The sequence below is a fragment of the Periplaneta americana genome, chromosome 7 (genome assembly GCF_040183065.1).
Source record: "Periplaneta americana isolate PAMFEO1 chromosome 7, P.americana_PAMFEO1_priV1, whole genome shotgun sequence".
Classification (NCBI taxonomy): Eukaryota; Metazoa; Arthropoda; class Insecta; order Blattodea; family Blattidae; genus Periplaneta; species Periplaneta americana.
In genome coordinates, this window is record NC_091123.1 from 174,066,061 (window position 1) to 174,094,030 (window position 27,970).

A 27,970-nucleotide genomic window follows, 5' to 3' on the forward strand; every position below is an offset into this window, starting at 1 on the left:
TCCGTTTATATAAAAAGTTTTATTATGATTTATTTACATATAACTGTTATTTCATAACATATCAGACTCGTCATCTTCAGATTTCTTCACATATTTTTCATACATTTCTTTAATGATGTGTAACAGTTCTTCAAGATTTGTTCCCATTTTTGCAGAAATTGCAACAATAGGAAGGTTCACATGTTCTTTCAGCAGGGGCAGATTTTTCTGTGGATGAGAAAATCATTTTACACAATAATTCAGCAACAAGTTTAATACATAAACACATACATGCACATGCACAAACACTTTTCTGCCTCATTTTACAAAGTACCAGAGACAATATAGTATGCATATACAATAAATAAGAGCAACTTTATATATGCTACTTGTGGACAGTCGTGCGAAACTTGATGCCTACATACAAGTGGACTCCCATCGAGACTAGGACCTTTTTTTTTTGTACTGTACTTCGATAATATAGAAATTTAATTTTGTAATTTTTATGGAAATAATTGAATTTACATCTATTACAGTGAAACCTCTCATTTACGGACATCAAAGGGACGTAACAAACTGTCCGTATCTGGGAGGTGTCCTTTATTGGGAGTGAGGCTCACCAATCTAACAGTAAATTTATGATATGCATTATGTATTCCTTCACGCTTTAAATGAAATGTATTACTGTAGTTTAATTCTAAATACAGTCTACAGTACTACAGTAAATTCTTGCAACTTTGAACTACAGTAGATAAGACCGAAAAAGGAAAATACATTACTGTGCCATGCAATTTTATTCTAGGTCTACAATTATGCAGTACTGTAATTTACAGTTTTCAACTTAACCTTTACGTTCAGGTGCCATGTCTCTCGAAACAGAACAACTGATTGAAGTGAAGAGAATAATCCTACTAACCCTATCATGTGTCGAATACAATTTCACCTTGAACTCATCAGACAGATTAAATTTTATGACTTTGTCTTTCCACCCGCTTCCAGCTAACAAGTGGTAGCCTACGAGACTCTTATTGTATTCTTTCATGATAAGGAATTTCTGTACAGTTCTCAAAACTAAATTTTCTATTTTTGTAACACATTATGTCTTGAAAGCCAAGTTCTGTCCGCAGTCAGGTGGTAAAGCAAGCTTTAGGACTGTGAAACAGCTGTCCTTGTCCGTGTCTGAGGGTGTCCGTAAACGAGAGTTCAATTTATCATTATTTCTATATTATTTCAGTTGGGACATAAAAATCTGTCCGTATATGAGGGGTGTCCGTATCTTGGGGGTGTCCGTAAGGAGAGGTTTCAATGTTTTTGGCAAAGAAAAGAATCTCGTTACTCCAACTTGGATAAAGGTCCATAGCTATCAGTCTTATGATTTCACTTCATGGAAATATATCACATACTGCGAAGATCTAATTAAACATATGTTACCTGGTTTCTGAGTCACTTTCTTAGAGAGGGGGGGGGATAAGGCAATTTCTCATACAATACATGCAACAAACACATTCTTGTGTGAATTTCACTTGTTATTACTTGCATAATATTAGTTGTAGAGTTGGTTTATTTATATTGACAGTTATAAAATAAAGCAAAAAATCTGTGACACTTCCAGAATATATCTTCTTCGATCAGTTTGGGAAATGCTTAATATGTATTCTGTACATTGTTTGAATATGCTAGACATCTTCAATATTATATAAAATATTAATCCAAGCTTCTTCGAGTAATTAGTTCTAAATATTGTACAAGTAAGTCGACCTGGTTGGCGAGTTGGTATAGTGCTGGCCTTCTATGCCCAAGGTTGCGGGTTCGATCCCGGGCCAGGTCGATGGCATTTAACTGTGCTTAAATGCGACAGGCTTATGTCAGTAGATTTTACTGACATGTAAAAGAACTCCTGCAGAACAAAATTCTGGTACATCCGGCGACGCTGGTTATAACTTCTGCAGTTGCGAGCATCATTAAATAAAACATAACATTTAACATTTGTAAGAGTAATAATGCCAAATTTTCAGAACAGCCCCGAGGTTCACTCAGCCTCCTATAAAATTGAGTACCGGGTCTTTCCCGGGGGTAAAAGGCGGTCAGAGCGTGGTGCCGACCACACCACCTCATTCTTGTGCCAAGGTCATGGAAAGCATGGGGCTCTACCTCCATGCCCCCCAAGTGCCTTGATGGCATATTAGGGGGATAATGTGTGTAAGCTACAGATGCTTGTTTCACGTCTATTTTATGAAGTAACTATCAGTTTTTTTTTTTTTTTAATTAGAGTACAGGATTCGGTACAATAATAGCAAATTGCTATTATTGTAAAAAATATATATATATATATATATTTTTTTTTTCCCCACAAAGGTAAGCTGCCTTTCAGTAAGGGTTGCCAAAAGACACAGCAAATTAAATACCAGAAAATAAAAATCGTGTTTTTTTTTTTAAGGAAGCTACCCCTGTGAAGGTAAGTTTGTTGAATAACTCAGGCCTGCGAAATTTAGGTTCATAAAAACTTAAAAAAATTCCTACTAAATTCACTGTTCTTTGGAGTGCTGAATCCAAAACAGCTCAGTTTTTCCTCTATCACGTATCATTTTCCCAAATTTTTGATTGGAAGTTTTACCTAAGTGAATGTAGAATTATTGAATTTAACGTTTCCATGGTGTTTCTTAATCATAAACTCACCACAAATATAACAAAATTTATCTTGGGAGTTCACACAACCATGGCTAGCCATGTTTCACAACTCGCTGCAATGTGAAGTTAGATGTTCGAAGTTACAGCATGGCAGCTTTCTAGACCTTGCTTGCAAAAACCACTAACAAGTGACAAACACTAAGAGCACTCTGTATGAATGCTGTAATCTATCAGATCCCCATTTCGTATACTAATACCATATAAATATTAATTTCAATTTTCTGAAAAAACTGTACGAGATGTGGCATTTTAAGTGTCACTTTTTGTTTTAGCAGGGGGAAAAAAACGTAAGGAACAGCTAAAATTTTCGTTCTGAAAAGGAATTTTAAAATGTTACATTTGTTCGAATCAAATTCTGCACATTTTAAGGACAAAACTAAAATTCTTTCAATCATTTATTATTATAATATACTGCACTCTTATACTCTGATTGAGGTTCTGGCTGATATGTACATCTATTATCAGGCAGTACATCTCACTAGACGATATGTGTCAGAGGAAGAACAATTGTTTGTATGCGTCTGAAGTCTGACTAGTGTAATACGTAGCTAGTCGGCGATGTATGCAATGGCCGAGGAAAGGAACTGGCCAACCTACCCCATTATCTCCTGGCCTAGTTGCCTCATAAGTGATGCTTTTTGGCATCACTTGTGATGTTCAGTCCTGTCTTCGAACAGCTGACTAAACAACAACTGCATTCTTAAATTGACTGAGCATATTGGGAATTACATCAATAGCTTTCCCAAAACGTTATGAAATATTTATTTTCATATAAAATTATTTTTTTCAAGAAGGAAACATAAACGAACAAAATGCGTTAAAATTTTTTGTTTGAAATATTTTGAAGAGTAACCCCCCTGAAATTAATGACATTACTTATGGTTCACCCTGTATATATCTGCGATAAAGTGTAACTGATAAATTAATAAGGAATTAAAAATATTAAATAACAGTAAGTTCCCTTTAAAAGAAACTGTGGTAACATAGTAACAAATGTAGACAGCAGGTATGCAAGTAAAGCAGGGGTGAAGAGGAAAAAAAAGACCGCATGGCAGGATGGAGAGCTTCATCATATTACTCAGAATGAGCAAAATTTGAAATGTATTAATTGTTAATTTCTGGAATTTTCCATTTAATATTTTTACACCATAAATAACTGAAAAGAATGAAAACAGAATCCAAGGATACTGGTGTTCTACTGTACGGGCTATTCCATATGAAATCGATCAGTAAAAAACCTCGCATTTTTTATACTCTAATTTTTTCCCTACTTATATAAGGTGGTGAGGGGAGTGCATTTTCAAAAATATACTATCGAAAGTCAAACGTTTTCGTATTATTAAGCGACAAATTTAGCGTATTTTATAAAAACAAGCCTTTTTCAGCGCTCAGAACTCTGGAACCATTTTCTGCAGAACATTGAACGAGAGCTTATTTTGAAGCTGACATTTGGTAGGTTATGTTAAGAAGATAATCATTTTTATTGTACACAGACAGATAATCAGATTTTACTTCCTTTTGGGCTTTTTGGCCATTTGTAAAAATGTAAAAAAATATTGAGAAAAACCTTGCATTATTAAGAGGGATTTGGCATTGTTTGCTTAGTGGCTCGGCAATAAGTTTCGAGGATATTAGATTATTTTCACATGCCTACACTTGAATGGCGCAGTACCACATGCACTGGCCGAGAGCTGAAGATGAGCGAGCGTTGGGCGTCATTTTACTCCTGTGTTTATGAAAACCTGTGATAAAGCTAGCACAGCCATGACTGCTAGACGACACATGCTTGTTTTGGCTAAGCTCCCATCTCACAATCAGCTGGTTAGTTCACGCACGTACTATTTATTTTCTTTATTTGATGTTTTCAATACTTTCTTATCAACATACCATCAGTAAAAAATATGTGTTTATTTGTACTTTCAATGCGGAATCTAACTATATATTTTTAAAATATTTTTTCCTAGCCAAAGGCGTCTTAATGAGGAAAAATCTAAATTACTCCATTTCCATAAAAAGTAAGAAAAACTGTTAGATGTCAATATAAACTTTAACTTCTCAGCATCAAAATAAACCATGATTTTGATCATTGGGTGAAAGAGTTTTGGAGCTACAACAGTTTAAAATTGCTACTTTTATGAAAATTCGATAAATTTAAATATTTTTAATTTAAACACTATGAAGTTCTGATGCCTCAAACTTTGCACAAAGCATTGTATCACAGTTCTCTACGTACAAAAAAAGTTTCATTGTATTTAGAAATTTAAGGTCAATTTTCTCTATATTTCAGTCGATTTGAGATGGAATAGCTCGTATACATTATGTAAATTCTCACCTTTGCCTCTGGTAGATCCAGTTTGTTTGCTACAACTACTTGAGGACGTTCTAAAAGTTCTGAATTGAATTGTGAAAGTTCATACTGTAGTGTTTCTAGGTGCGTCCATGGCTCAGATGAGGATAAATCTAACAAATACAGCAAGCTTGCACAACGCTCTGCATGCTTCAAAAATGCAATTCCAAGGCCACGATTCTTGTGTGAGCCAGGCATCAAACCAGGCAAGTCTGCAACTGTTCAAGAAGAAGAAAATACATTTAATTAGATATTCCTACCTTAAAATTTCGTAGAGTAAATTTCAATACAATTTCTTAATTCAGCTATGTAGTTATATCACAGTTTAGTATATACAGTTGCGAAGCTCAATACTTACTAAATATGCAAACATAGACAGTTGAAATATGCATCCATAGATAGTTGCTAGCCACCAGGATCACTACTATCGCCTCATCACAGACTTTTTCTCTAGCAGACGATAAAATGTATTGTACTTTTGATATCATGTTCTTTTGAAAAATGAATACCTTCCTTCCACTATTGAAATACGAAATACATAAGGCTTATATATTATTTTCATAAAGTATATATTATATTTTATAAACTCACCTTCCTGGATCTTTCGGAAGGATAACTCTGACCTCTTTTTCTTAGAATTTATAGTGCAACAAACGTCTCCTTGTCCTATATTATTACTCAAATTATTGTATTTTAGCCATTTACAGTTATTACAACTGATAACGAACATTTCACAGTTTACACAATTTTTCACAACAATGCGAAATACGACACAGTCAATGCCTTTTCGATCTAGACCAGATAATTCAATACTCAATTGTAGTATTAAAATACAAATTGAATGTGCAGAGTATCATAATGACATTATGCTTAATTATAATGTATAATTGCGAATTTAGGAATATAAGATATAGTAAACATAACCTATAACATTTCCATATGAATGGCAGGGCATTGGAGACCACTAAAATTAGGCAGAAAGGGGCAACTGGGACAGTAAACATAACCTATAATTTCAACATATTAAAATATTCGTGCGTTGCAACTGAAAATTATTGAATCGTGCATAAATGAATGTACAATAATTTCGCAATATTTAATCGAAATAAAGGCAGGTAGGTCTATACACATACAAAGAACGTAATTTTCACATCAAAAATAATATTACACCTTAACTCCCAAGGAATTATGTCTGAAGTGTCTCCTAATCATTGTTTTAAATTTTATTAATGCAATTACACTACATTTTAGAGAAATATATGTTACTTTTTATGCATTCCAATTAATTTATATGGTTGAAACGCCACCCTTCGTGATCGGCTTAAGCGAGTCACATGGTCTGTCTTACGGCCTGTATTAGATCACAATGCCAGTGACATAGTCTATTGTTCCTAGTATACACAGCGCTCCAAGTGGCTAGCAACTATTGCGAGAAATGCAAAAAATCATCCCAAGCTTCGCGACTGTATATACTAGACTGTGGTTATATGCCAATACTAAATACTACGGGCCATATTCATAGACATTCTTAGCACGGGCTTCTGGTGGATGATCAACGAACTAACGTTTTTTGTATTCATAAACCAGTGTTAGCGATAATATATGATATGAATCCTGTACAAGTAACCAGTCGATAACCTGGGCTCGTTTAGCATGCTCGTAGTGAGGGCTAGTGAAATGTCTATGAATAGCACCCTACATGTTCACTCATTTATAATCATACACAAGTTTGGTGCACTATTGTTGGTGTCATGCAAAACTTAACACTCTCATTTTATTTTTGGCATGTCAAGAAAATCTTTTGCAGCTGTGTTTTGTCTCTTCAATGGTCATCACTACTTGCCGAATACCATTATCAGGAAACCCAAGATGTACAATATCCAACCGGACAGGACAAATCCTCAACAAAGGCCATCTAGACATGCACACATCCACCCACCCACATCTAGTGCACAACGAAAGGTTACCTTTGTTTGGATCAAATTTCTGCACATTTAAATGACAAAAATAGAATTCTTTCAATCATTTATTATCATAATACATTGCACTCTTAAACTGACTGAGCATTTTGGAAAATGTATTATATGTCTTTCATGTGTTAAATTTTATGTTACCTTGGCCTGCTATTGACCATCATCAGAAATGGTTGTTGCTGGTCTTGGCGCCTTTTGTTTTGTTTCCTGTGGGGGTGTGTTTGTGTTTTGAAGTTGAGTTGTGTGTAGAGGATTTCCTTTGGATGTGTTTTTGTGTGTTTGTATATTTCGTATTGTTCTAGTGTGTTTAGTTTCTGGCTTTTTGGTTGAATGTGTAGAATTTCCATGTCTATGTTGATGTCTCTGTAGGTGTGGTTAGCATTTGTATTGTGTTCTGCATATGTGGAGGTATCTTGTAATTTTGTTATGGCTGTGATGTGTTCTTTGTAACGTGTTTGAAACGATCTGCCTGTCTGTCCTATGTAGAAGTTGGTGCAGGTGTTACATTTGAGTTTGTATATGCCTGTGTGGTTGTATTTGTTTGTTTGTGTTTTTTGTGTGTTGAGATGTTTTTGTAGAGTATTATTTGTTCTGTATGCAATGTTGTAATTTAATTTCTTGAATGAGGTTGCAATTTTATGTGTGTTTTTGTTTGCATATGTTAGTGTGATGTATTTGTGTTGTACTCTTAGTTTTTTGTGATTATGGTTGGTCTTTCGTATTATGTTGTCTATTATGTTGGAGTTGTATCCGTTTTCTTGTGCTATGTATTTGACTGTGTTTAGCTCTTCTTTGTAATCATGTTGGTTCATTGGTATGTTGAGTAGTCTGTGTACCATTGTTCGGAATGCATAAAATTTAACATGTGAAAGACATATAATACGTTTTCCAAAGTGATATAGTGTTGAAAGTTGTGTAATCAAGATGTATAGTATGTATGACTAAGCATATTGAGAATTAAATCAATGGCTTTCCAAAAACACGCTATGAAATGTTTCATATAAAAGAATTTTTATTTCGAAAAGGAAGCAAAATTACCTACATTAAACTTTTTTGTTCGAAATATCTCAAAGAATAACTCTCTAAAATTAATGACATTACTTACGGTCCACCTGTATTTACAATCATACATTAACAGATTAGAGCAACTGGGATGTTAAAACTCAATGACTGCACATTTATGAATTATGAATACTCAACTAATTTTTGTAATGCAACATTGCTGTCTAAATTGTCCCAATCGAGTAAAGACCTCTTGTTTTAACTTTAACTTTTCTTCCTTTATAAGTAGGCCTACAATTCTTACCTGCTACCTGTTCGTAATCATCATATTGTATCATACCCAAATGTGGTTTCAGTGTGGTAAATGGATATGGAGCAATTTTAGGTCGAGCTCGTGATATTGCCTGAAGTAGGGTGCTCTTCCCAGCATTGGGAAATCCTATCTGAAAGTAAATTAAAACTGTTTGAGATTACAAATAATCTAGACCAGGGGTTTTCAAACTGTGCATTGCTGGTCTTTGTCTGGAGCGTATAAAATACATTTTGTTAACTTTCAAACAACATTCAAAATAGTTTAATTCATCTCAAAACTGAATGTAATTCTGTGGCCAGGAGGAAAAAGGTCTTAGGTCATTTTTTGTGAAAATGAGTTTTTTATATATTCTGAAAGAGGAAACAATTCTCTACAATCTGTTGTTGTTGTTATCTAATGCTGGGCTTTGGCAACGAAGCCATTAGCGTTCTTGCTCTCCAATATTTCTCTGTGGTGGATCCATCAGGTAGAACTTCACAGGTTATGAGATGATCTTCAGTCATTTCTTCTTCTTTGTTGCATAGAGGGCAATTTGGATTTGTGTAAATTCCTATTTTATTCAAGTGTTTGGCCAAAAAATCGTGTTCTGTAAGCAGTATGAATTTTGCTACTGCAGATTTACGTGGGATTTCTGGAATAATTTCTGGTTTTTTTATTAAAATGCTCCATTTTTTATCTTTGGCTTTGGTACATAGTGCTTGGTTTTGCTTCATTTTATATTTATTTTTAATTAGTCTTTTGATGGATGTAAAAGGTAGGCTTGTATTTGTATTCTGAATTAAATTGGATCCTTTTTTGGCAAGAAAGTCAGCAGTTTCATTTCCAGCAATTCCGCAATGTGCAAGTATCAATTGCAATTGAATTCTTTTCTGTACTCTACAATCTGTAAAACAGTTAAAGTCAAATAAGACTCCTGACTGGATTTATAGAGCGTTACCAAATGTCCTAAGTACTTTTTGAATCGAGCACACACAGAATAAAGAACTTAAGAATATTTAATACTTTATTCCTTACAAATCATCACATGTTTACTTTCCATGCTTCCCTATTAAAAAGGTCTAACTTGTATTTTAGCCATTTTATCACATACTGATGCCCTTTCCTTTTAAAACTTTAAGCACCAGGGTAAACAGTCCTGTAATTGTTTAAGACCCATTTTGCATTCCTAATAATTTACATTTCTCATTTATTTTGACATGAAAAAGGTCTTATGTTTAAATAGTCCCTTCTACTCAGTTTGGGTTCTAGTCTTAAAAGGGCTTAAGTGCGGCTGAAATAATCAAGAAAATTTTTAAATGAGCAGCATTATCTATTTTAGAAGAAATATAAACAAATAATATCCAGGAAAAACCTCTTAATTAAAAAAAAAACTCTATAATTGACACCAATTTCAATCTTTCTACTGCTTTCTTGAAAAGTATAAAATTGTTACTTAAGACCTTCTTCCTCTCGGCCACATAATTATTTATAGCACATTGTTATTTGTTCACACATGTATCACTTCTGTGAAAGAAGTACTAATTATTTTGGCGTAGTTTGCCAATTATTTATTCATTAAAAAAAGCTTTATTTTTAACAACATATCAAAAAAGTTAAATTCAGATTTTTGAGTGGTTCAGACAAAACCACTAAAACTGCCACTGCTTCCAAGCAGTGCAGACAATAGTGTATTTTCTTAACAATTAGCCTCAAGCATAGTGTGAGCAGAATGTTACCTACCAGTCCCACATGTGCCATGCTTCGCACTTCCACCACGTACTGTAGTTCCTCTCCATCTGCCCCATACTCTGCAATTTTTGGAGCTTGTTCTGTAGGTGACACAAAGAAGTGATTTCCACGGCCTCCTGCTCCACCACGTGCAGCCACAAACATGGTGCCCTCAACTTTCAGGTCTCCCACAACTTTTCCACTACTCGATCGAATTATAGTACCAACTGGTACCTGCAAGCCAACAGATTTTGAAATATGTACACAGTAAACAGACTACAAGTATGCAGAAAAATTTACATTCCTAAGGGCAGCATTCATAAACGAGACTTTGGATGAAGACTTCCCAAAGTCGACTTTCGTAGTAAAGTTTAACTTTGTTGAAAGTCCTATTCATAGACAATACTTCTAAGACTTTGATTTTGACTTCGGTAAGTCGAGATTTGACGATCTTGTTCTAATGTTGGTAATCAAAATCACTGCCTTCTAAACGATTTAAATTAATAGATAGTTGAAACAGAGTAGGCATTGCACAATCAAAGTCATCTTTTGAGACACAAATCAATGAAACAATTGAACATCGGTACATGTTAAGCGATTGTTAACCGTTCTTGCAGCTTTACATAAGAATAATTATCCGAAGGCTTGGTGTGAAACTAACGTAAGTAAAAGAATTGACATTTTTAGATCTTTACACCAATAGATAATAGTTCGTTCTTCTACTTGGTCACAAAAAATCATAACTCAGTTCCAAACAGTCTTGTACTCGTATATAATACAATAAAATTCGTAACTACAAAACATGATGGTGTAGTTCATCTGAAATAGTATTGCCTGCTAAGAATTTTGTTGTGAATAATTTCATTATAAAATAATTTTATTCTGAAAATATGGAAGATAAGAAGATGCCACTAATGACAGACTACTTAAAATTTAATTGAAATCAATATTCGAAAAACATTATTATGACGACCGCAGGATTAAAAATTAACGGCATATCCAACTGTATAACATATTAGAATTAAAGAGTCAAATCAATATTAAGCCACCAATTACCTGTAAAATCGCGATGAAATAAGAAATTGAATTATTGGTGGAACAGATAATCCTCTTTGATTATTATTCATCAATGAATATTCAAACATGACGTGGATATCTAATACGGTCTGTTTATCAAATCTGTACCTTGATTTGAATTTATTATCTATATCTAATAGCCTAATACGCTAAAGAACATGAACAGCTTTAATAATCCCCTAGATGTCCTCAATATTCTCGGAAAATTCATCAATTTTCGAAATATCAGCCATTTTTCTTGTGTCCATGAATCAAAGTCAAAGTCTAGATTTTCGGCGACTTCGAAGTAAAGAGTCACGATTGAAGTTTACTTTCGTCAAAGTGTCGACTGTGAATAGGAAAATGGTGACTTTGTACTTTCCAAAGTCAACTTTGATCCAAAGTCTTGTCTATGAATACGACCCTAAACGGTGCGTGCGTGCGTGCGCACACGCAACAAGTGATTTTAGATATCCCCATATGAAATAATTGAGTGGATTCATGTCAAGCAACTTCGTAGGGTACAGAGTTTGCGTGTGAATGACTGCCCTGCAAATCTCGGAGAGAAGAGGCAACTTCCTGGAATTTGACTAAGATAAAGGAAAAGAACATGCAATAAAATGAAGGTTTTAAGGGAAAACTAGAGATTTTAATGAGGGTTTACAATGTGTTTCAATCAGGGTTGGTCCATGTCAGTGCCTTCATTCTCCGTCTCCTCCTGCTTCCGCGCTTCACTTTTGTTACCAGATCTTCCAGATGAGGGAGTGTGAATGACAAACAAATTGTGGGCGCAGCGTGCATTCTTGCAATCTTTGTGTTAAAAATACTGTCTACTACAGTAGACATCCCTTTTGAACCAAGCTGAGGACACAACTTCTTCCTGTCCAGGACATGGTGAAAGTTTCCGCCCTTCCAAACATAAATTCTAAAGACACCCTCGTACCGGCAAAAGAACAGTAGCAGTCCAAGTCCTCACTTAAACTAAGCTGCTGTCAAGCATTTTATATTACTTCCGTTGTGTGAAGTGAAGCCTTCAGTGGAATGAGGGATGGACTTTAGAGTCTGTTCCAAACTATAAAACTCGAACTTCACTGTTATTCACTTATTCAATAGGTAATTACTACCACCTGTTTGGTTAGAAAATGATTTAACAGACCTATCGGTAAAGAAGGAAGTAAAATGCATTCCAAATGATTTAAAAGATCTTCAAAGTATTAAAAATGCCGAAAAAAATACAAAAATGACCTATTAGTTCAAAAACGTCAAAAAATGCAATATAAGAAATTACTTTTTTACGTTGATATTAAAATAGAAAGGATTTCTATATTAATAGGCATCGTCCTAATGTGAAAAATAAGATGATTTTTCATTAACATCCGCCCCCTAATTATGACAGTCTAACAGTTTTTATAAAATATACTTTTAATATTTGCCACAGGATATGTTTCACTTCATCATTTTTCCAAATTAAATTCAATAACGCTACATTCACATTGCTAAAAGTGCCAATGCATGTTGCAGAAAAATGGTACATGATAAAGAAAATCTGAGCTCAGTTTTGGATTCACCATCCCAAGAAACTATAAATGTAAAACATTTTTAGAAAAGCAAATCTAGTCTTTCAGGTAAAGCTCCTTGTAAAGCAGATTTGAAAAATTGTTCCGGAGCCGGGTATCGATCCCGGAACCTCTGGTTGAATGTACCAGCGCTCTACCAACTGAGCTACCCGGGAACTCCACCCGACACCATCTCAACTTTTCCCTTTATATCCACACAACTCGCGTGGGCTGACGAAACACCAGAGACCCACATCGAGTGCACACAATCTCTGTGTGACTTGGAATTGTGGTTTTCTGTTAACATTATTCAAATCTGCTTTACAGGGAGCTTTACCTGAAAGACTAGATTTGCATAGTATATACGTCACTAATTTTTCCCTTGAAATTATTCAAATCTGCTTTACAGGGAGCTTTACCTGAAAGACTAGATTTGCATAATATATACGTTACTGTGTACGTTAACAGAAAACTACAATTCCAAGTCACACAGAGATTGTGTGCACTCGATGTGGGTTTCTGGCATTTCGTCAACCCATGCGAGTTGTGTGGATATAAAGGGAAAAGTTGAGAGGGTGTCGGGTGGAGTTCCCAGGTAGCTCAGTTGGTAGAGCGCTGGTATGTTCAACCGGGATCGATACCCGCCCCGGAACAATTTTTCCCTTGAAATTATTTTTAGAAAAGTTTTTATGATCCTTAATTTTGCTGGTCTGTGTTAACCTCTCTTATCATAAACTCATAATCTCCATTTGTAAACCGGAACAAAACTAAAGCATTCAAACCAACACAAATGCAGGATGACATGTTCTACATGCTGATGTATCTATCATGCAGCGCACAACTTTTTCTGAATTTACTGATCGTTATCTTGAAGAGATATCACTGTATCTAATACTCGATGGGGACTCCAAGCCATGGAAATAACTGTTTATGTATCATTTTACCTGGATTATTATGTGGTCTGCACTCTTCCCATGACAGTCCTTATTATAGCCTTTTTCTCCATCTTCTCCTTTAAGAACTGACGTTACATGATTTAAATCTCGAACATTTGAGCTTGCCTGCAAAACATACGAATTGGTTGGAATAATTTTTGCTATTTAAATCTTGTAACATCATCAACTAATCATTAAGGAAAAAATCAATTGTCTTACTGCAAAGAGTAGTACAGTTCAATTCCTGGAAGAACAAAGAGAGGGGAAAAATGAGAAAGGAGGCTATGGCAGACAATCAATTGTATCCTTGTAGTTCTTTGTACCGGTACTTATGACACAGGCATCATTCCAAAGTGAACCAATTTCCAATTTTGAACTCAAATTATAATACACTCAGGGACAAAAAAAACCGGACACTTCTATATTTGCTTGTATTTTGTTGACAATTATTTCAAAATAAAACAAAACCCATTTAAACAAAATAATGTTTCATTTAGCACCTTATACGACAACATTTGAAAAAAAAAAATCTCTGATGAGAAAATTTATAAAAAATTACAAAGGGCGTATAACTATGGCATCATTTGGTCTAACTGTTTTTTCATTTTATGGTGCCTTAAACATTAAAAACTCTTTTTAGTAACGGGTATTACCCCCTCTGGCTTGAATAACTGCATCCATATGTCTTGGCATGCTCTCAATTTGGTTAGCAATGTCTTCTTGAGGAATAAGTTCCCATTCTTCGCCAAGTGCTCGCCTCAACTTTTGTAACGATTCTGGTCTCGGTTGTCTATTCTTAACACGCCGTCCCAGCATGTCCCACACGTGTTCAATTGGGTTCATGTCTGGACTCCTTGCTGGCCATGGAAGAACATGGATTCCCACTTCTTGGAGATAATCTCCGACCGCATGGGCAATATGCGGCCGTGCATTATCATGCATTAAAACAAAATTATCGCCTACAAATTGGCCAAATGGCACAACATGATCAGCCAAACATTCATTTATATACCTATCAGCTGTTAGTCTTCCATTTTCAACAAAAACCAACTCTGTACGAGCATCCGTACACACTCCTGCCCAAACCATCACTCCACCACCTCCATACGGCACATTTTCGGAAATGCAACACTGTGAAAATCGTTCTCCCTCCTTCTCCAAACTCTTTCACGTCCATCAGATGAGCACAGATTGAAACGGGACTCATCGGTGAACAGAACACAGCTCCACTGTCCATTTCTCCAATCCCTGTGATCATTTGCAAAACGCAGTCGTTTAACTCGATGCATCCTGAGAAGTCTGGGACCAGTTGCAGGTCTACTTGATATCAGTCCACTTGCTTTCAACCTCCTTCTAACTGTTTTGGCCGAAATTGGGCGTCCATGCATGTTAACAAATTGCTGGGCTACACTAGTAGCTGGCAGGTTGCGCTCCCTAAGAACTCTCAACACCATATACCTGTCTTCATTTGGATTTGTAGCTCTTGGACGACCAGAACCTGGTCTTCTGGTATATTCTAGGGTCTCTCTATACCGCTTTATGGCATCATGGGTTGTGCTTCTAGCCATATTCATAACATTTGCAATGTAACGTACACTGCGTCCATCATCGTAAAGGGCTACAGCTCGAGCCACATCTTCAGGTCGCATCTTGTTTTAAGACAGATGTTACAACCCCACTTAAACTCAGAAAATGTAAAAAATAAAGAAATAACGAATGATAACGATAATGAAGCACAAAATGGTTGAGACAAAATTGTTATAGCTGAGACTCCGAAAGCAAAATTGGAATATTTGGTTGTAATGGCTTGTTTATAAAACAAAAAACAATCAACAATGTATACACGTCTCCATAACAACAGATGGCTACCATAATATTGTATGAGAAGATAATGTTTTGCAAAATACCAGCAAATATTAAAGTGTCCGGTTTTTTTTGTCCCCGAGTGTATTATAATATATAATTATAATTTTTTATCTCGTTTAGCTTCTTTTTTCCATGCACGTGCATACACACACACACATGCACTTTTGAAGACAAAAAAAAAAACATCTGAAGGTAAATGATTACAAAAATTGGATACAAATTAATTCTCAAAAAGGTATGACTAAAGTTTAAGGTCAAAATTCCATAGGTTTATTTATTTATTATTATTTTTTTGTTTTACGAATTTCGGTTTATAGTAAACTGGAACATTTGAAAATACCTGCTCTGCATTAATTTATACTACTGCCAAAAAGTAAAGATGAAGAAAGAACTGTACTAAATTGCTGTTTTCACAGTACTGACAGTATTGTTACGTTTCTTTTTATATGCATTTTGGATGTATTCAGAAAACTAGATATTTTTTTTTCTCCGGCCTCTCTGTATGCTTTCAACTCTTATAGGAAGACAACAGCTATCAATTTCGTCCTTACTAGTCTAATTTAAAGCGGATGTACTAGGCTCTCTCAAAAGTTTAGCATACATTCCTTACTTTATTTGACAATTCACACAAAAACAATTGAGGGGCATTTTCACAAAACTCGTTATCTGCAGTTTTTTCGATTTTGAGATTTTAATGTATCCTTATGTTTTTGGGTCAGGAAAATCCAATGATGCTATCAGAATTAAGCTAAACTTGGTAAGTATATCAGTAAATTGATCTTGAAATAAAAGAGATTTTTCAAAACTCGGTATCTACAGTTGTGCATTTTAGAAAAGAGCTGTCTTGAAAAAAAAACAAGATTTTGTAGATAACGAGTTTTGTGAAAACGCCCCTCATTTAGGGGTCATTGTGTATAATTAAGTTCATTATTTTCAATGATTTCCACCCATCATTCTGCCAGAATCCGGATTTATGAAGTCTTCACTTTAGAGGCAAAAAAAGTTTACCTTCAACTGTATTAAATCACCATTCTTGTTGTAATGTCGCCAGAGATGGCATCAAACCACAGTAACATGGCACAATATCTGGAATGTCTGCTAAATGAGATAGAATTTCGATATCATGCAATTCCTGAATTTTTGTCTGGATTAATCTTACTTCATATGCTGAAATCATATAAATTTTGCACTGATCAAAATACTGAACAGTTATACATAAAACTGTATCCTTAAACCCAGTTGTTCGGAGCAGAGTTCAATGGCAACAGCAATAGATTTTAAACAGTTCAAAGCATACAATACCGTCATAATTTCACTAAAAAGCTCCTGCTTCTTCTTTCAGGATAGTCGGAAGATCTATCTTTTATTAATATGTGGTAGTGAAACATGGACATTGTCAAAGACCAATATATCAAGAATGAAGACATACAAGACTAACATACTTTGGAAAATATATGGTCCAATATTGACAAAAGAAAATGGTGTATAAGGTATAACCACGAGTTGTATCAGTTATGTAAGCCTCCTCATGTTATTGCATCAATGAAAGTTTCAAGACTGCAATGAGCAGAACATGTGCAAAGAATGATAGAGCATGAACTCCCCAAGAGTAAACCTGAAGGAAAAGGAATATGGGACAGCCAAGGTTGCAACAGATGGATGGATGGAGTCCTGGAAGACCTGACGAAGCTTGGAATTATGTCAAGAATGGTGGATGGTTGCTAAACTACGGAAGTCTTGGAGGAAGTTTCTGAGGAAAGCTGAGGCTCAAACTGAGCTGTAGAACTGATGACGATGACAATGATAATGATCTATATTTTATAGCAAATCACAATCTGCTCCCAGATCTGATGGTTTATATTATTTTCAAGGAGTTGCTTTTTAAACACTAAGTTTTTGCTGGGCCTATGCTTTGCTCAATACATACATCGCAGTTTTCACACTAGCCAGTTGGTATCTTTTACAAGGACCAATGGTTTATTACAATTCACAGATGCTTGTTTAAAAAGTATTCCTGACCATAAAATTGTAAAGAGGTGAGTGGTAACTGAAAATAATTCTGAAAATATGAAAAGAAAAACAGTTTCTTAACTTTCCACTGAGCTATATTACAATTTACAGAAAAATGTTTATTTTTAGTTACTGTTGGGCCGTTAGGGTTATGTGCTGTACTCAGTGGCGGCTTATGGGTACTGAATTCAGGGGAGCTGCATACAAAAATAAACCAAGCAACTTATCTTATTTAAAGATTAGTTCCATGCGCCTTGTCTTGTAGGTTGCAAACTTTTGAACCAACTTCTTATTAAAATACGGTATGTCGTTTAACATAGTCTTTACAATGGAAAACATAGCTAATGCAGTCAGTCTCTCTTCTCTTATCGTATTTCTAAGATAGGATTTTACTCTCTTCAAGCACGAAAAGCAACATTCTGGTTCGGAAGTTGTCAGTGGTAGCGATAGCTATGCGTAGTAGTTCCACAACTTCTGAAAATAAGGCCTGCAAGTTCTCAGATAGAAGAAACTGCAAGAGCTTGACTGGATCACTGATATTTCTGAATTCTTGTCTCTGATATAACACGGTGAGTTCCGTTTTTAGTTTGTCTTCATCGGACATTGGGAAAAGCTTCACACATACATTTAGGTCATTTTCAGGAAATGAGCTTTGTAGCATTCAAATTTTTCTTGACACAGATGAGAAGATAATATCAGATGATCTATGAACTGGAATCGGGTGTTAGCTTGTGCGATAATGAGGTCACATACTTCCTTGAGTCCCGCAACCCTTGTCTGAATCCCTTCGACCTTACGACGCTTTTTAGGGTTTTCATTTTCACAGATCTCGCTGCTCAACTGTGCACTGTTCCGTATTGTCTGGCATTTAAAAGAATCCTGCGGGACAAAATTCCGGCACACCGGTGACGCTGATATAACCCCTGCAGTTGCGGTGTCGTGAAATAAACCATAACTTAATTATTTTATATGCAGATTTGAACCTTAGAAATATCTAACTGGCGATGTTGTAGTTGGTTGTATAATATATCTACATGATACATTAATAAATGAAAAAAACTGAGCCAGAAATTGAATTCAGGATCTTCAAGAGTACGCACCAGGGCGCTTGCCTCATTTATTGTGATGTTGTTAGATGTTTCAGATTCTATTATGGTTTGAAAGCATTCTAGCAATGGCTCCATCTCATGAACAACATTTACTGTTCTTATTTTAAAACTCCATCTTGTTGCCCCAGCTGATGGAATTGTCTTTGAAACACATTAATCTAATACAGGATGTGTGGAGATCGAGAGAAGAAAGCAGGGATACTGGATAAATTAGCAAAAAATATCCGAGCTTTATAGGCTATTTTGTTTAGCGGCTCTTTCCATTATGAGATTCAACTGATGGGCACTTAATTTCACATTTCTCCTGAATTGTTAAGGTACTGAATTGAATAGACTGTAAATATTGTACAGAATTAAACATTGTCGCACTTGTTATACTCACAACGTTAAAGAAAAGGTATTTAAAACTGCGCGCTACTGACAAACTGCTGCAAATTTTGCAGCGCCTGGAAACTCTGGATTTATGGCGAGGGGCAGCAGGGGGAGGGGTAAAACGAAAGCGCAAAGCATCTGAGACGAGACTGGCAGCTCCAGAAGAGGAAGTGGCTTCACCAATCCATCCTTGTCTATCGTTTCGCTCTGGAAGCACTGCGTGCTTGTCAATGAGAGCGAAATTAAAAAAAAAAATTCGAGCCGCTAAATAAAGACTGTATAATAAATATATTTCACAACATAAACGAGACAAGAACCACAAATGTCTGGGGGTGCTGCAGCTCCGCAGCCCTCCTTCGAAAGCCTCCCCTGGCTGTACTGTTGCTATTCAATGTTTAATTCTGTATATGCTTCAATATACATCAGGAACATCACCTTACCGATTTGCGTTCTTCACTTACTTGAAACACCACATGCCCTCCATTCCCTCCATCGCCCCCATCTGGACCTGCTGTCTCATTGCACCACAGCTGAAGAAACGAGATAAGACCATCGCCACCCTTTCCTCCCACTGCACGCACTCGGCGCATATCAACAAAGTGTTGTGCCTGGAAGAAACACACTGTACACTAAAACAACTTCCATTTTTTTAATGACTAATCTTTCATTCCATCACTGTTCACTAATGCAACATAATAAATGAAGCTGATATGCTTAACAATAAGAAAATTTATTGAAGTTCATAGGTCTAACCTATTATAACTGAAGGTGAAAGTGAACAAGGCATTACTTACAAAAATAACATTTTGAGGAAACCAAGTTAAAAGTATTCATATAGGCTAAATGCTTTTTACTGACTCTTAAAACTGACACTATATTAATAGTGCCACTGCATTTAAAAAACATTCTAACTCAATATTATTTTTTCTATCCAATTTAAGGGGTTAGGTACAGCTTACAGCAGTAAAGTTTTGGAAATATTCAACGTTTTTTTTTCCTCCATTTCTGCATCTTGTACAATAATGAAAATTAGAATGTGTAAAACACTGTCCTTCTGCTGTATGAAAAAAAAAATTACAATTAAAAAAGTTTATTTACATTTTTTTTTCTCCAAAATTCTGTTCACTGTGCAGTGATGAAGTGTTATTTATCTTCGTAGCACTAACTTTCTTGAGAAAGCCTAAGTCTATTCTTTTTCCTGACTAATCATCTGCAAGCATAGCATGTAGAGAAGAGCAAATAAATGTTGTTTGAGCAACAGTAATGCAACACCTCATGCAAACTGAAAACATACAGCTGTTAAAACTGGAAGAAGGTGCTGTAAAGATTACATTGCAGCAGTCTTCTGCTAGATAATAATATTACATAGATGTAACATTTTCATCCATTAAGAATAACAATCATTTGCACGTGACATCTTCATCCACGTGCTTCCTCTTATTTTAATACAGTGACAGAATTATACCAAAGATAGAATAACAGCTTCATAGAACCAGCCAACTGTACAACTTTTTTGTTGATACTTCCAATAATCTTCCTCGAGTATTGAAATTGTTTCTAATTTGATGGCATTTTAGAACCAATAATTGAATGTGCGCATGCAAAAAGGGGACTTCTCCAAAAGGACAAGTTTAAAACTGATTTGTATTTGTACTTAATGCAAATAAAATTTATTGCTTATAATACCGGTACCTCAGAAAGGCAGCCATTACCACTGTCTATCGATATGTTATAACAAAGAATTTGTGCAATAAGACTACAAATCAGTTTTAACCTTCTCCTGAAAACTTGCCACTTGGAGAAGTCACCTTCTTGCATGCGCACATTCAGTTACTTCTGACTTACCACTTTTCTTGCAGATTTGGATTTTTTGCTGGTGAGCGCAACTGCTGTTGTATCGCTCTTATTCAATCTCTGCTGCCATAATGCACGTCTAACCACACTCCAAGTTATACATTTTGGATCAAGCAGAGAAAACATTTTCAGATATAATTAAGCCCAAGAACAGTCAATCATACCTGTAAACATAATCAGAATTTATATGCTGCCAGGTAAGCTTCACTTCAAAATTATGCACAGGGTGGGGCAGAGCAACTTGCTTATTTAGAAATTCAATTACAACAAAAATAATGCAGATATATATTTAATTCTTTGACCAACATCAAGTACAACATGTAAATTTTATGTTTACACAGTTTTAAAGATGATATCACGCAGATGGCGTCCATTATTTTCAATACACTGGTCAATCGAACTCGGAATTTTCGTTCAACTTTTTCCAGCATATCGACGGTTATGTTGGCAACAGCTTGACGAATGTCGTTCTTCAGATGAGCCAGGGTCCTAGGACGATCGCTGTAAACAAGTGATTTTAGATAGCCCCATAAAAATAGTCGCAGGGAGCTAAATCAGGCGACTGTGCTGGCCAGTGCAGATCGCCCCTCAAGGAGATGAGGCGTCCTGGGAAGTGTTGCCGCCAATTTGTAGGGATGAAATTTCAGTTCTTCATGAAGGATTCGCCTCACAGAACGAGCAGACAAACCAAGAGCAGCTGCATGTTCGCGAGCAGAACGCTGAGGACATTGCACAACAGAAAGTCTTACCATGTCAATGTTTTATGGTGACATTGCTGTTCGTGGAAGCCCAGGTTTTCTTTTCTTCACATCACCAGTTTCCCTGATGTTGTTTACCCATGAAACAATCGACTGCCGGCCAGGAACACGACCACGGGGCGCAATATTGAAATGGGTACGGAATGCACATTGCGTGGCGATGATTGAGCGACTGTTAGAAAAATATGCCTTGACAGTGAACGCACGCTCCATGATGCTAACTAAACTAAGCGGAGTTATAACTTTACGCCCCGCCCCCTCGACTGTGCTTACCCCCACCCTCCTCGGAGCAACCCTCGCTTCAGGGCACCAAATTGAAATAAGCAAGTTGCTCTGCCTCACCCTGTATAATAAGGATGATTGGCTGTGTACAGTGTGAGGCATATAGCTATAACTTACTGGTATTATGACTGACTATAGCACAGAGTTTAGTGGGGAGATCCAACCGCTCTCTTGCACAGGAGGAAAATAAATCGGAGGTGAATGGCTGTGATTTAGGTCTATAGTCCTGTACAAATAATGTGTCGGTAAGAGGTAATAAGAAAATGCTATGTTGATTTTACCTTTTATCAATCAGTCTTATCTGTTAAAGAAGAAATCTTAACGACAATTATGCACATAAATTACGACATCGTTTCCCTGGAGATACAGTCCCTTGAAGACAGTGCATAACTGAACTGATTAGAAAGGGATGAGAAACAGAGTCTGTTTTAGACAAAAAGAGAGACCAAAGGAGGACAGAGGAGAAACTTGCAGATAGTCAGGCAAAAATGAGGCTAAGTCATATGAAAACTTTACGCCAATTAGTCAGGGTGCAATGATTTAAATCAAATTATTTTTATAATAAAATCACCGAGTTATTTTTTAAATTACGGTATTTTTATTATTAATTTTTGACGTAATAATTTACAAATATATCCTAAATGTTAACAATACTGACCTACCCAATGGGTAAATAATTAAAATCAGTTTGCTTTCCTATTATTTATAGTACGAAATGCCTGTTATTATTTGGTTGAGAAGCTTTTGTCATCTAGTCTGCTGTCAAAAAATCTGAAAGTTAGAATTTATAAAACAGTTATATTACCGGTTGTTCTGTATGGCCGTGAAACTTGGACTCTCACTTTGAGAGAGGAACAGAGATTAAGGGTTTTTGAGAATAAGGTGCTTAGGAAAATATTTGGGGCTAAGAGGGATGAAGTTACAGGAGAATGGAGAAAGTTACACAACGCAGAGCTGCACGCATTGTATCCTTCACCTGATATAATTAGGAACATTAAATCCAGACGTTTGAGATGGGCAGGGCATGTAGCACGTATGGGCGAATCCAGAAATGCATATAGAGTGTTAGTTGGGAGGCCAGAGGGGAAAAGACCTTTGGGGAGGCCGAGACGTAGATGGGAAGATAATATTAAAATGGATTTGAGGGAGCTGGGATATGATGATAGAGAATGGATTAATCTTGCTCAGGATAGGGACCAATGGCGGGCTTATGTGAGGGCGGCAATGAACCTCCGGGTTCCTTAAAAGCCAGTAAGTAAGTATTATTTATAGTACATTGATATTCAAATTCAAACTGCTGCTTCTTTTTAGTTTCATGTCAATGTTTAGTGAACATCTAGTAACAACTTGCTAACAGAAGAGTCACTTTATTGAGTGTATCGAGTTGTTCTTGTAAAAATGTAGCAAGAAGGTTGCTGTTAAAATGAGTAATCTGGGCGAAAAATATAATACAGTATGGGAAGAACTTAAGAACTTGCCATATCAAATGGAAAAAGCATGAGAGCTAAATGTAAATCACGCGGTTTAGAAGTGCAGGAATTAGTTGACAGAATGAAGTTACATATATTCAGAAATGTAACAGCATAAAAGATAATGAAGAAATGAGGATACTGGTACTGCAACATCTGACAATGAAGATCAGAATTCAGAGACAGGTCCAGTAGTTGCACCTTCAGCATCAAAACAAAATGGTATGGTTACTCTACCGTGATGGGTTGTTAGTCCTTCGTCCCAACCCCCTCCACCCCACTGGAGGAGTACCCCTCATCAGCTGTCCACGACTTACTTACTTACTTACTTACTTACGTACTGGCTTTTAAGGAACCCGGAGGTTCATTGCCGCCCTCACATAAGCCCGCCATTGGTCCCTATTCTGAGCAAGATTAATCCAGTCTGTACCATCATATCCCACCTCCCTCAAATCCATTTTAATATTATCTTCCCATCTACGTCTCGGCCTCCCTAAAGGTCTTTTCCCCTCTAGCCTCCCAACTAACACTCTATATGCATTTCTGGATTCGCCCATACGTGCTACATGTCCTGCCCATCTCAAACGTCTGGATTTTATGTTCCTAATTATGTCAGGTGAAGAATACAATGCGTGCAGCTCTGCGTTGTGTAACTTTCTCCATTCTCCTGTAACTTCATCCCTCTTAGCCCCAAATATTTTCCTAAGAACCTTATTCTCAAACACCCTTAATCTCTGTTCCTCTCTCAAAGTGAGAGTCCAAGTTTCACAACCATACAGAACAACCGGTAATATAACTGTTTTATAAATTCTAACTTTCAGATTTTTCGACAGCAGACTGGATGATAAAAGCTTCTCAACCAAATAATAACAGGCATTTCCCATATTTATTTTGCGTTTAATTTCCTCCCGAGTGTCATTTATGTTTGTTACTGTTGCTCCAAGATATTTGAATTTTTCCACCTCTTCGAAAGATAGTCCACGACTGCTTATTCAATATATTCACAACTACCCACCATATATTGAGTCCGTCTCCTCTATCCGCAACCTGAGGATGCGCCATGCCGTGGTGAAAGGGACCCACCATATAGATGGTAACATACAGTAACAAATATAAACGACACTCGGGAGGAAATTAAACGCAGAATAAATATGGGAATTATTATTCGGTTGAGAAGCTTTTGTCATCCAGTCTGCTCTCAAAAAACCTGAAAGTTAGAATTTATAAAACAGTTATATTACCGGCGGTTGTTCTGTATGGTTGTGAAACTTGGACTCTCACTTTGAGAGAGAACAGAGCTATGGGTGTTTGAGAATAAGGTGCTTAGGAAAATATTTGGGGCTAAGAGAGATGAAGTTACAGGAGAATGGAGAAAGCTGCACCATGTAAAACTGCACGCATTGTATCCTTCACCTGACATAATTAGAAATATTAAATCCAGACTTTTGAGATGGGCAGGGCATGTAGCACGTATGGACGACTCCAGAAATGCATATAGAGTGTTAGTTGGGAGGCCGGAGGGAAAAAGATCTTTGGGGAGGCCGAGACGTAGATGGGAGGATAATATTAAAATGGATTTGAAGGAGGTGGAATATGATGGTAGAGACTGATTAATCTTGCTCAGGGTAGGGACCGATGGCGGGCTTATGTGAAGGCGGCAATGAACCTGCGGGTTCCTTAAAAGCCATTTGTAAGTGAGTAAATAAAATTGCTTGCCTGAATGGATCAATTTCAGAAAAAGTCTCAAAATTAAGTTATTATTTTCTTCAATTTCAGTCCAATCAAGTTAAGGGTTTTGCATATAAATCACCTATTGTCTTCCTTTTCAATGCTGTACGAATTCTTTGTTTTCTTAATTTATTAGATATTATGAAATGTTTTTATGGTCATGATTCCCTGTTTTATAAACATATAAATAAATTTTTCTATTTCTCACGATTTGTTTCACTGTAAACTATCATGTCTTGTCCTCTGTTACTTTTGATTATTTCAAAGTCCATATTTATAAAATCTTAACATGTTAAAATACGCAAACTTCTGTAATTCTCTCATTTGTGTTTATAAAATATTAATACCTTAAAATAAAAACTTAATTCTCCAAAAGAGCTTCTGCTTAAAATAAATTCGCCAAAATGCCAGGTTAATTTCCTTAAAAAAAAAAAAAGCGCTACTATACACTACCACTACAAAGGCACTCTTTGCCTACGAGATAGGCTAAATACTGTACAGTGTTGCCAAACCATGTATGTTGAATTTGAAAGTGCCTACATTAAAAGAAGTGTCATTAAATTAAACTTATGTCCTAAGGGTAAAATGCAACAAAATGAACTGCAGCAAAAAAATTTACATCTCATGTTTACGCACCAGCACAATAAGCGATATGTTGTGTGAAAGATAAACACTTTTTTTTTCTTTGCTGTACTGGCATGTTAAGATAAGCATTGCACATGTGCATAACTGCATTGTTGCCGAGAAAGCTTATAGGCCTATAGCCTTTTGGCCTATAGGCTTTGCTGCACTGTGTTCATGCGGACTGAGCAGCAAATGGATTTGTTTGCTTTAGTTGGAGGCCTATTTAGTGCAAGGAGAAATTATGTTTCATTCAAACTACTGGGTGTTCATTTCAAAGTGTGTCATGACGTCACTGTTGGTGAGTCAGCAATTTGAAGCGAGTTTCAGCTTTTATGTCAGAGAAGTTGCCTATTAATCAAGGCGTTCAATCTGAACTTAAGTACGTGTACGGTATAACTTGAACGTCGTAGCAACAGATGGCGGTCTGTACGGTCTGTGTGCTACCATAACTTCTTTCGAACTGTGTTTTGCACGGGCAAGTCGTACTCAGGTATTAGTTATCATCGGTTGCGTTTGGCAACATTCCAAAATACAAATCAAATGCTCCGTGTCCATGTGACCGTCGAAGTTAATGTAACAAATACTGTACGCAAGTAATCGTCTTAACCCTCTCCCCATATCCCGACAGTAAGAAAAAAACTCACCTCAGTACGTGTTTCCAAACAGTTCACATTCCTGCCACTACTGGCGTTAGAGTACATATCGGTAAGTACTCTTCAGGATGAACGCTGTACTTGCTAGGCAACTTCTCTGGCATATAGGTAATACACCTCTGCGGAAATGAAGGAAGATTGAATTCTCTAGGCTCATCGGCTAGCCACATGACGACATACAGCGAGCCATGACACACTTTGAACTGAACACCCAGTATAATTATAGGTAATAATGCATTAAAGTTTTGTTACTGTATGTATTATAGCCTATTCAGTTTTTGAAAAAAAAAAAAATCAAAATCCCCCAGAACCAAATTCTAGCTGCGCTACTGTTTTATACTATGGCACAGCCTACTTCTTTATAGGCCTACTGCTTAGGCTACAATGAAAATGTAAAATATATGCCACCCACTTGACTTACTGTATGTTATCCACATATCGCACCTTGGGAAAAGACGGCCACAAGTGCAAAAACTATACTGAGATATTTGGTCTATTTGATTTGCAGTAGTACCATACAGACACAATTACGCCCTTCCTCCAAGTTTTAACCTACCGTTTTTAGCCATACCGAAACAGACAGAGAAACTTTTTCTCTATCAGGCAGCTGTGTTATTCCAGTTCATGAAATGTTTGCACTTATGGCCCTCTTCTTCCCAAAGTGCGATACATTACCAAACAGATTTGTTTCATTTAAAATACCAGCACAAAACTTAGCAGGTTGTAATCTGCAGTGTCCATATCAAGTAACATCAGGAAGTGTACTCATCTGGGAAAATTTCAGTATACGGATTCCTCACTGTCAATTATATCTTACAATACTAAAAAAGAGCAGAATTGTCTGCGTTTGTCTAACGCACTTTTCAGTGCCAATAATTTATTTTATTTTGTGTGCACAAGGTTGGAATTTTGAAGTAATGGGGAAAGGAAGGAATCCATGTTTTGAAATTTATCCCACCCAGGACTACACTTACGATGATGACTGTATAACCTAAACAACACAACAATATATTTAGTGTAGGTAATTATTTACTTTGGAAATCCTTTACTTTAGCCATACCGTTCGTATCTACTTCTTCCTGTGTTATTTCCATCCAGCTATGTTTTTTTTGACTACCCTTCACTCTCCGGAAGTTCGGTTACATTACGTTAGGTTAGTTCAGGTTATGTTCGTCCAGAAACGTTCTACCACACTTTCTCGACTTGCTTTTTGGCGGTGTATAATATTTGCCGCAATTAAAAACAAAACTAAACTGTCACTGACAGTTCACAGCGTCCACATACCCCGTTATTTATTATGTCCTTCACCACTTGTTCAATTACTTCTATAAGCAAGAGACAAGCACGGCATCGCTAAACTTACATTGAGTATAAAATGTATCATTTTATGCAACGCATGTCGTTCCTTTAAATCGTTAATGTTTCAAATGTATAAAATTGTTGTACCTTTAATATTTATAGCACAGTCTACTATATACAGTCATGAAGCTTGAGTTTTGAGGGTGCTAGAAACAATAGACTGTGACGGTTCTATTTTGCATTGCTGTAATGAGGCGATATTAGCGATCCTAGTGGTGAGCAACTAACTAATGTTTGTATATTTACTACGTATTGAGCTTCGCGACTGTATATACTAGACTATGTTTATAGTTTTTTTTTTTTTTATTTAGAAACGTTCTTGATAAACTA

The 27,970-nt window shown here is 36.3% G+C and overlaps 1 protein-coding gene across 6 annotated transcripts; it reads right to left on the reverse strand.

Moving 5' to 3' along the window:
- Positions 1–27,857, reverse strand: LOC138703761 (mitochondrial ribosome-associated GTPase 2). Of its 6 annotated transcripts, XM_069831915.1 has the most exons (9): positions 27,342–27,638; positions 26,273–26,400; positions 20,759–20,931; positions 19,375–19,521; positions 13,566–13,682; positions 10,022–10,243; positions 8,294–8,432; positions 5,000–5,232; positions 1–207 (listed from the first exon to the last, which is right to left on the reverse strand). In XM_069831915.1, the coding sequence occupies exons 3-9, from the start codon at positions 20,891–20,893 to the stop codon at positions 52–54; spliced, it is 1,149 nt and encodes a 382-aa protein (XP_069688016.1). In that variant the 5' UTR covers positions 20,894–20,931; positions 26,273–26,400; positions 27,342–27,638; the 3' UTR covers positions 1–51. The 6 variants fall into 6 exon arrangements, with proteins under 6 accessions (XP_069688016.1, XP_069688019.1, XP_069688018.1 ...); XM_069831918.1 differs by lacking the exons at positions 26,273–26,400; positions 27,342–27,638 and adding an exon at positions 27,728–27,857; XM_069831917.1 differs by lacking the exons at positions 26,273–26,400; positions 27,342–27,638 and adding an exon at positions 27,645–27,788.
- Between the last annotated feature and the right edge of the window lie 113 nt (positions 27,858–27,970).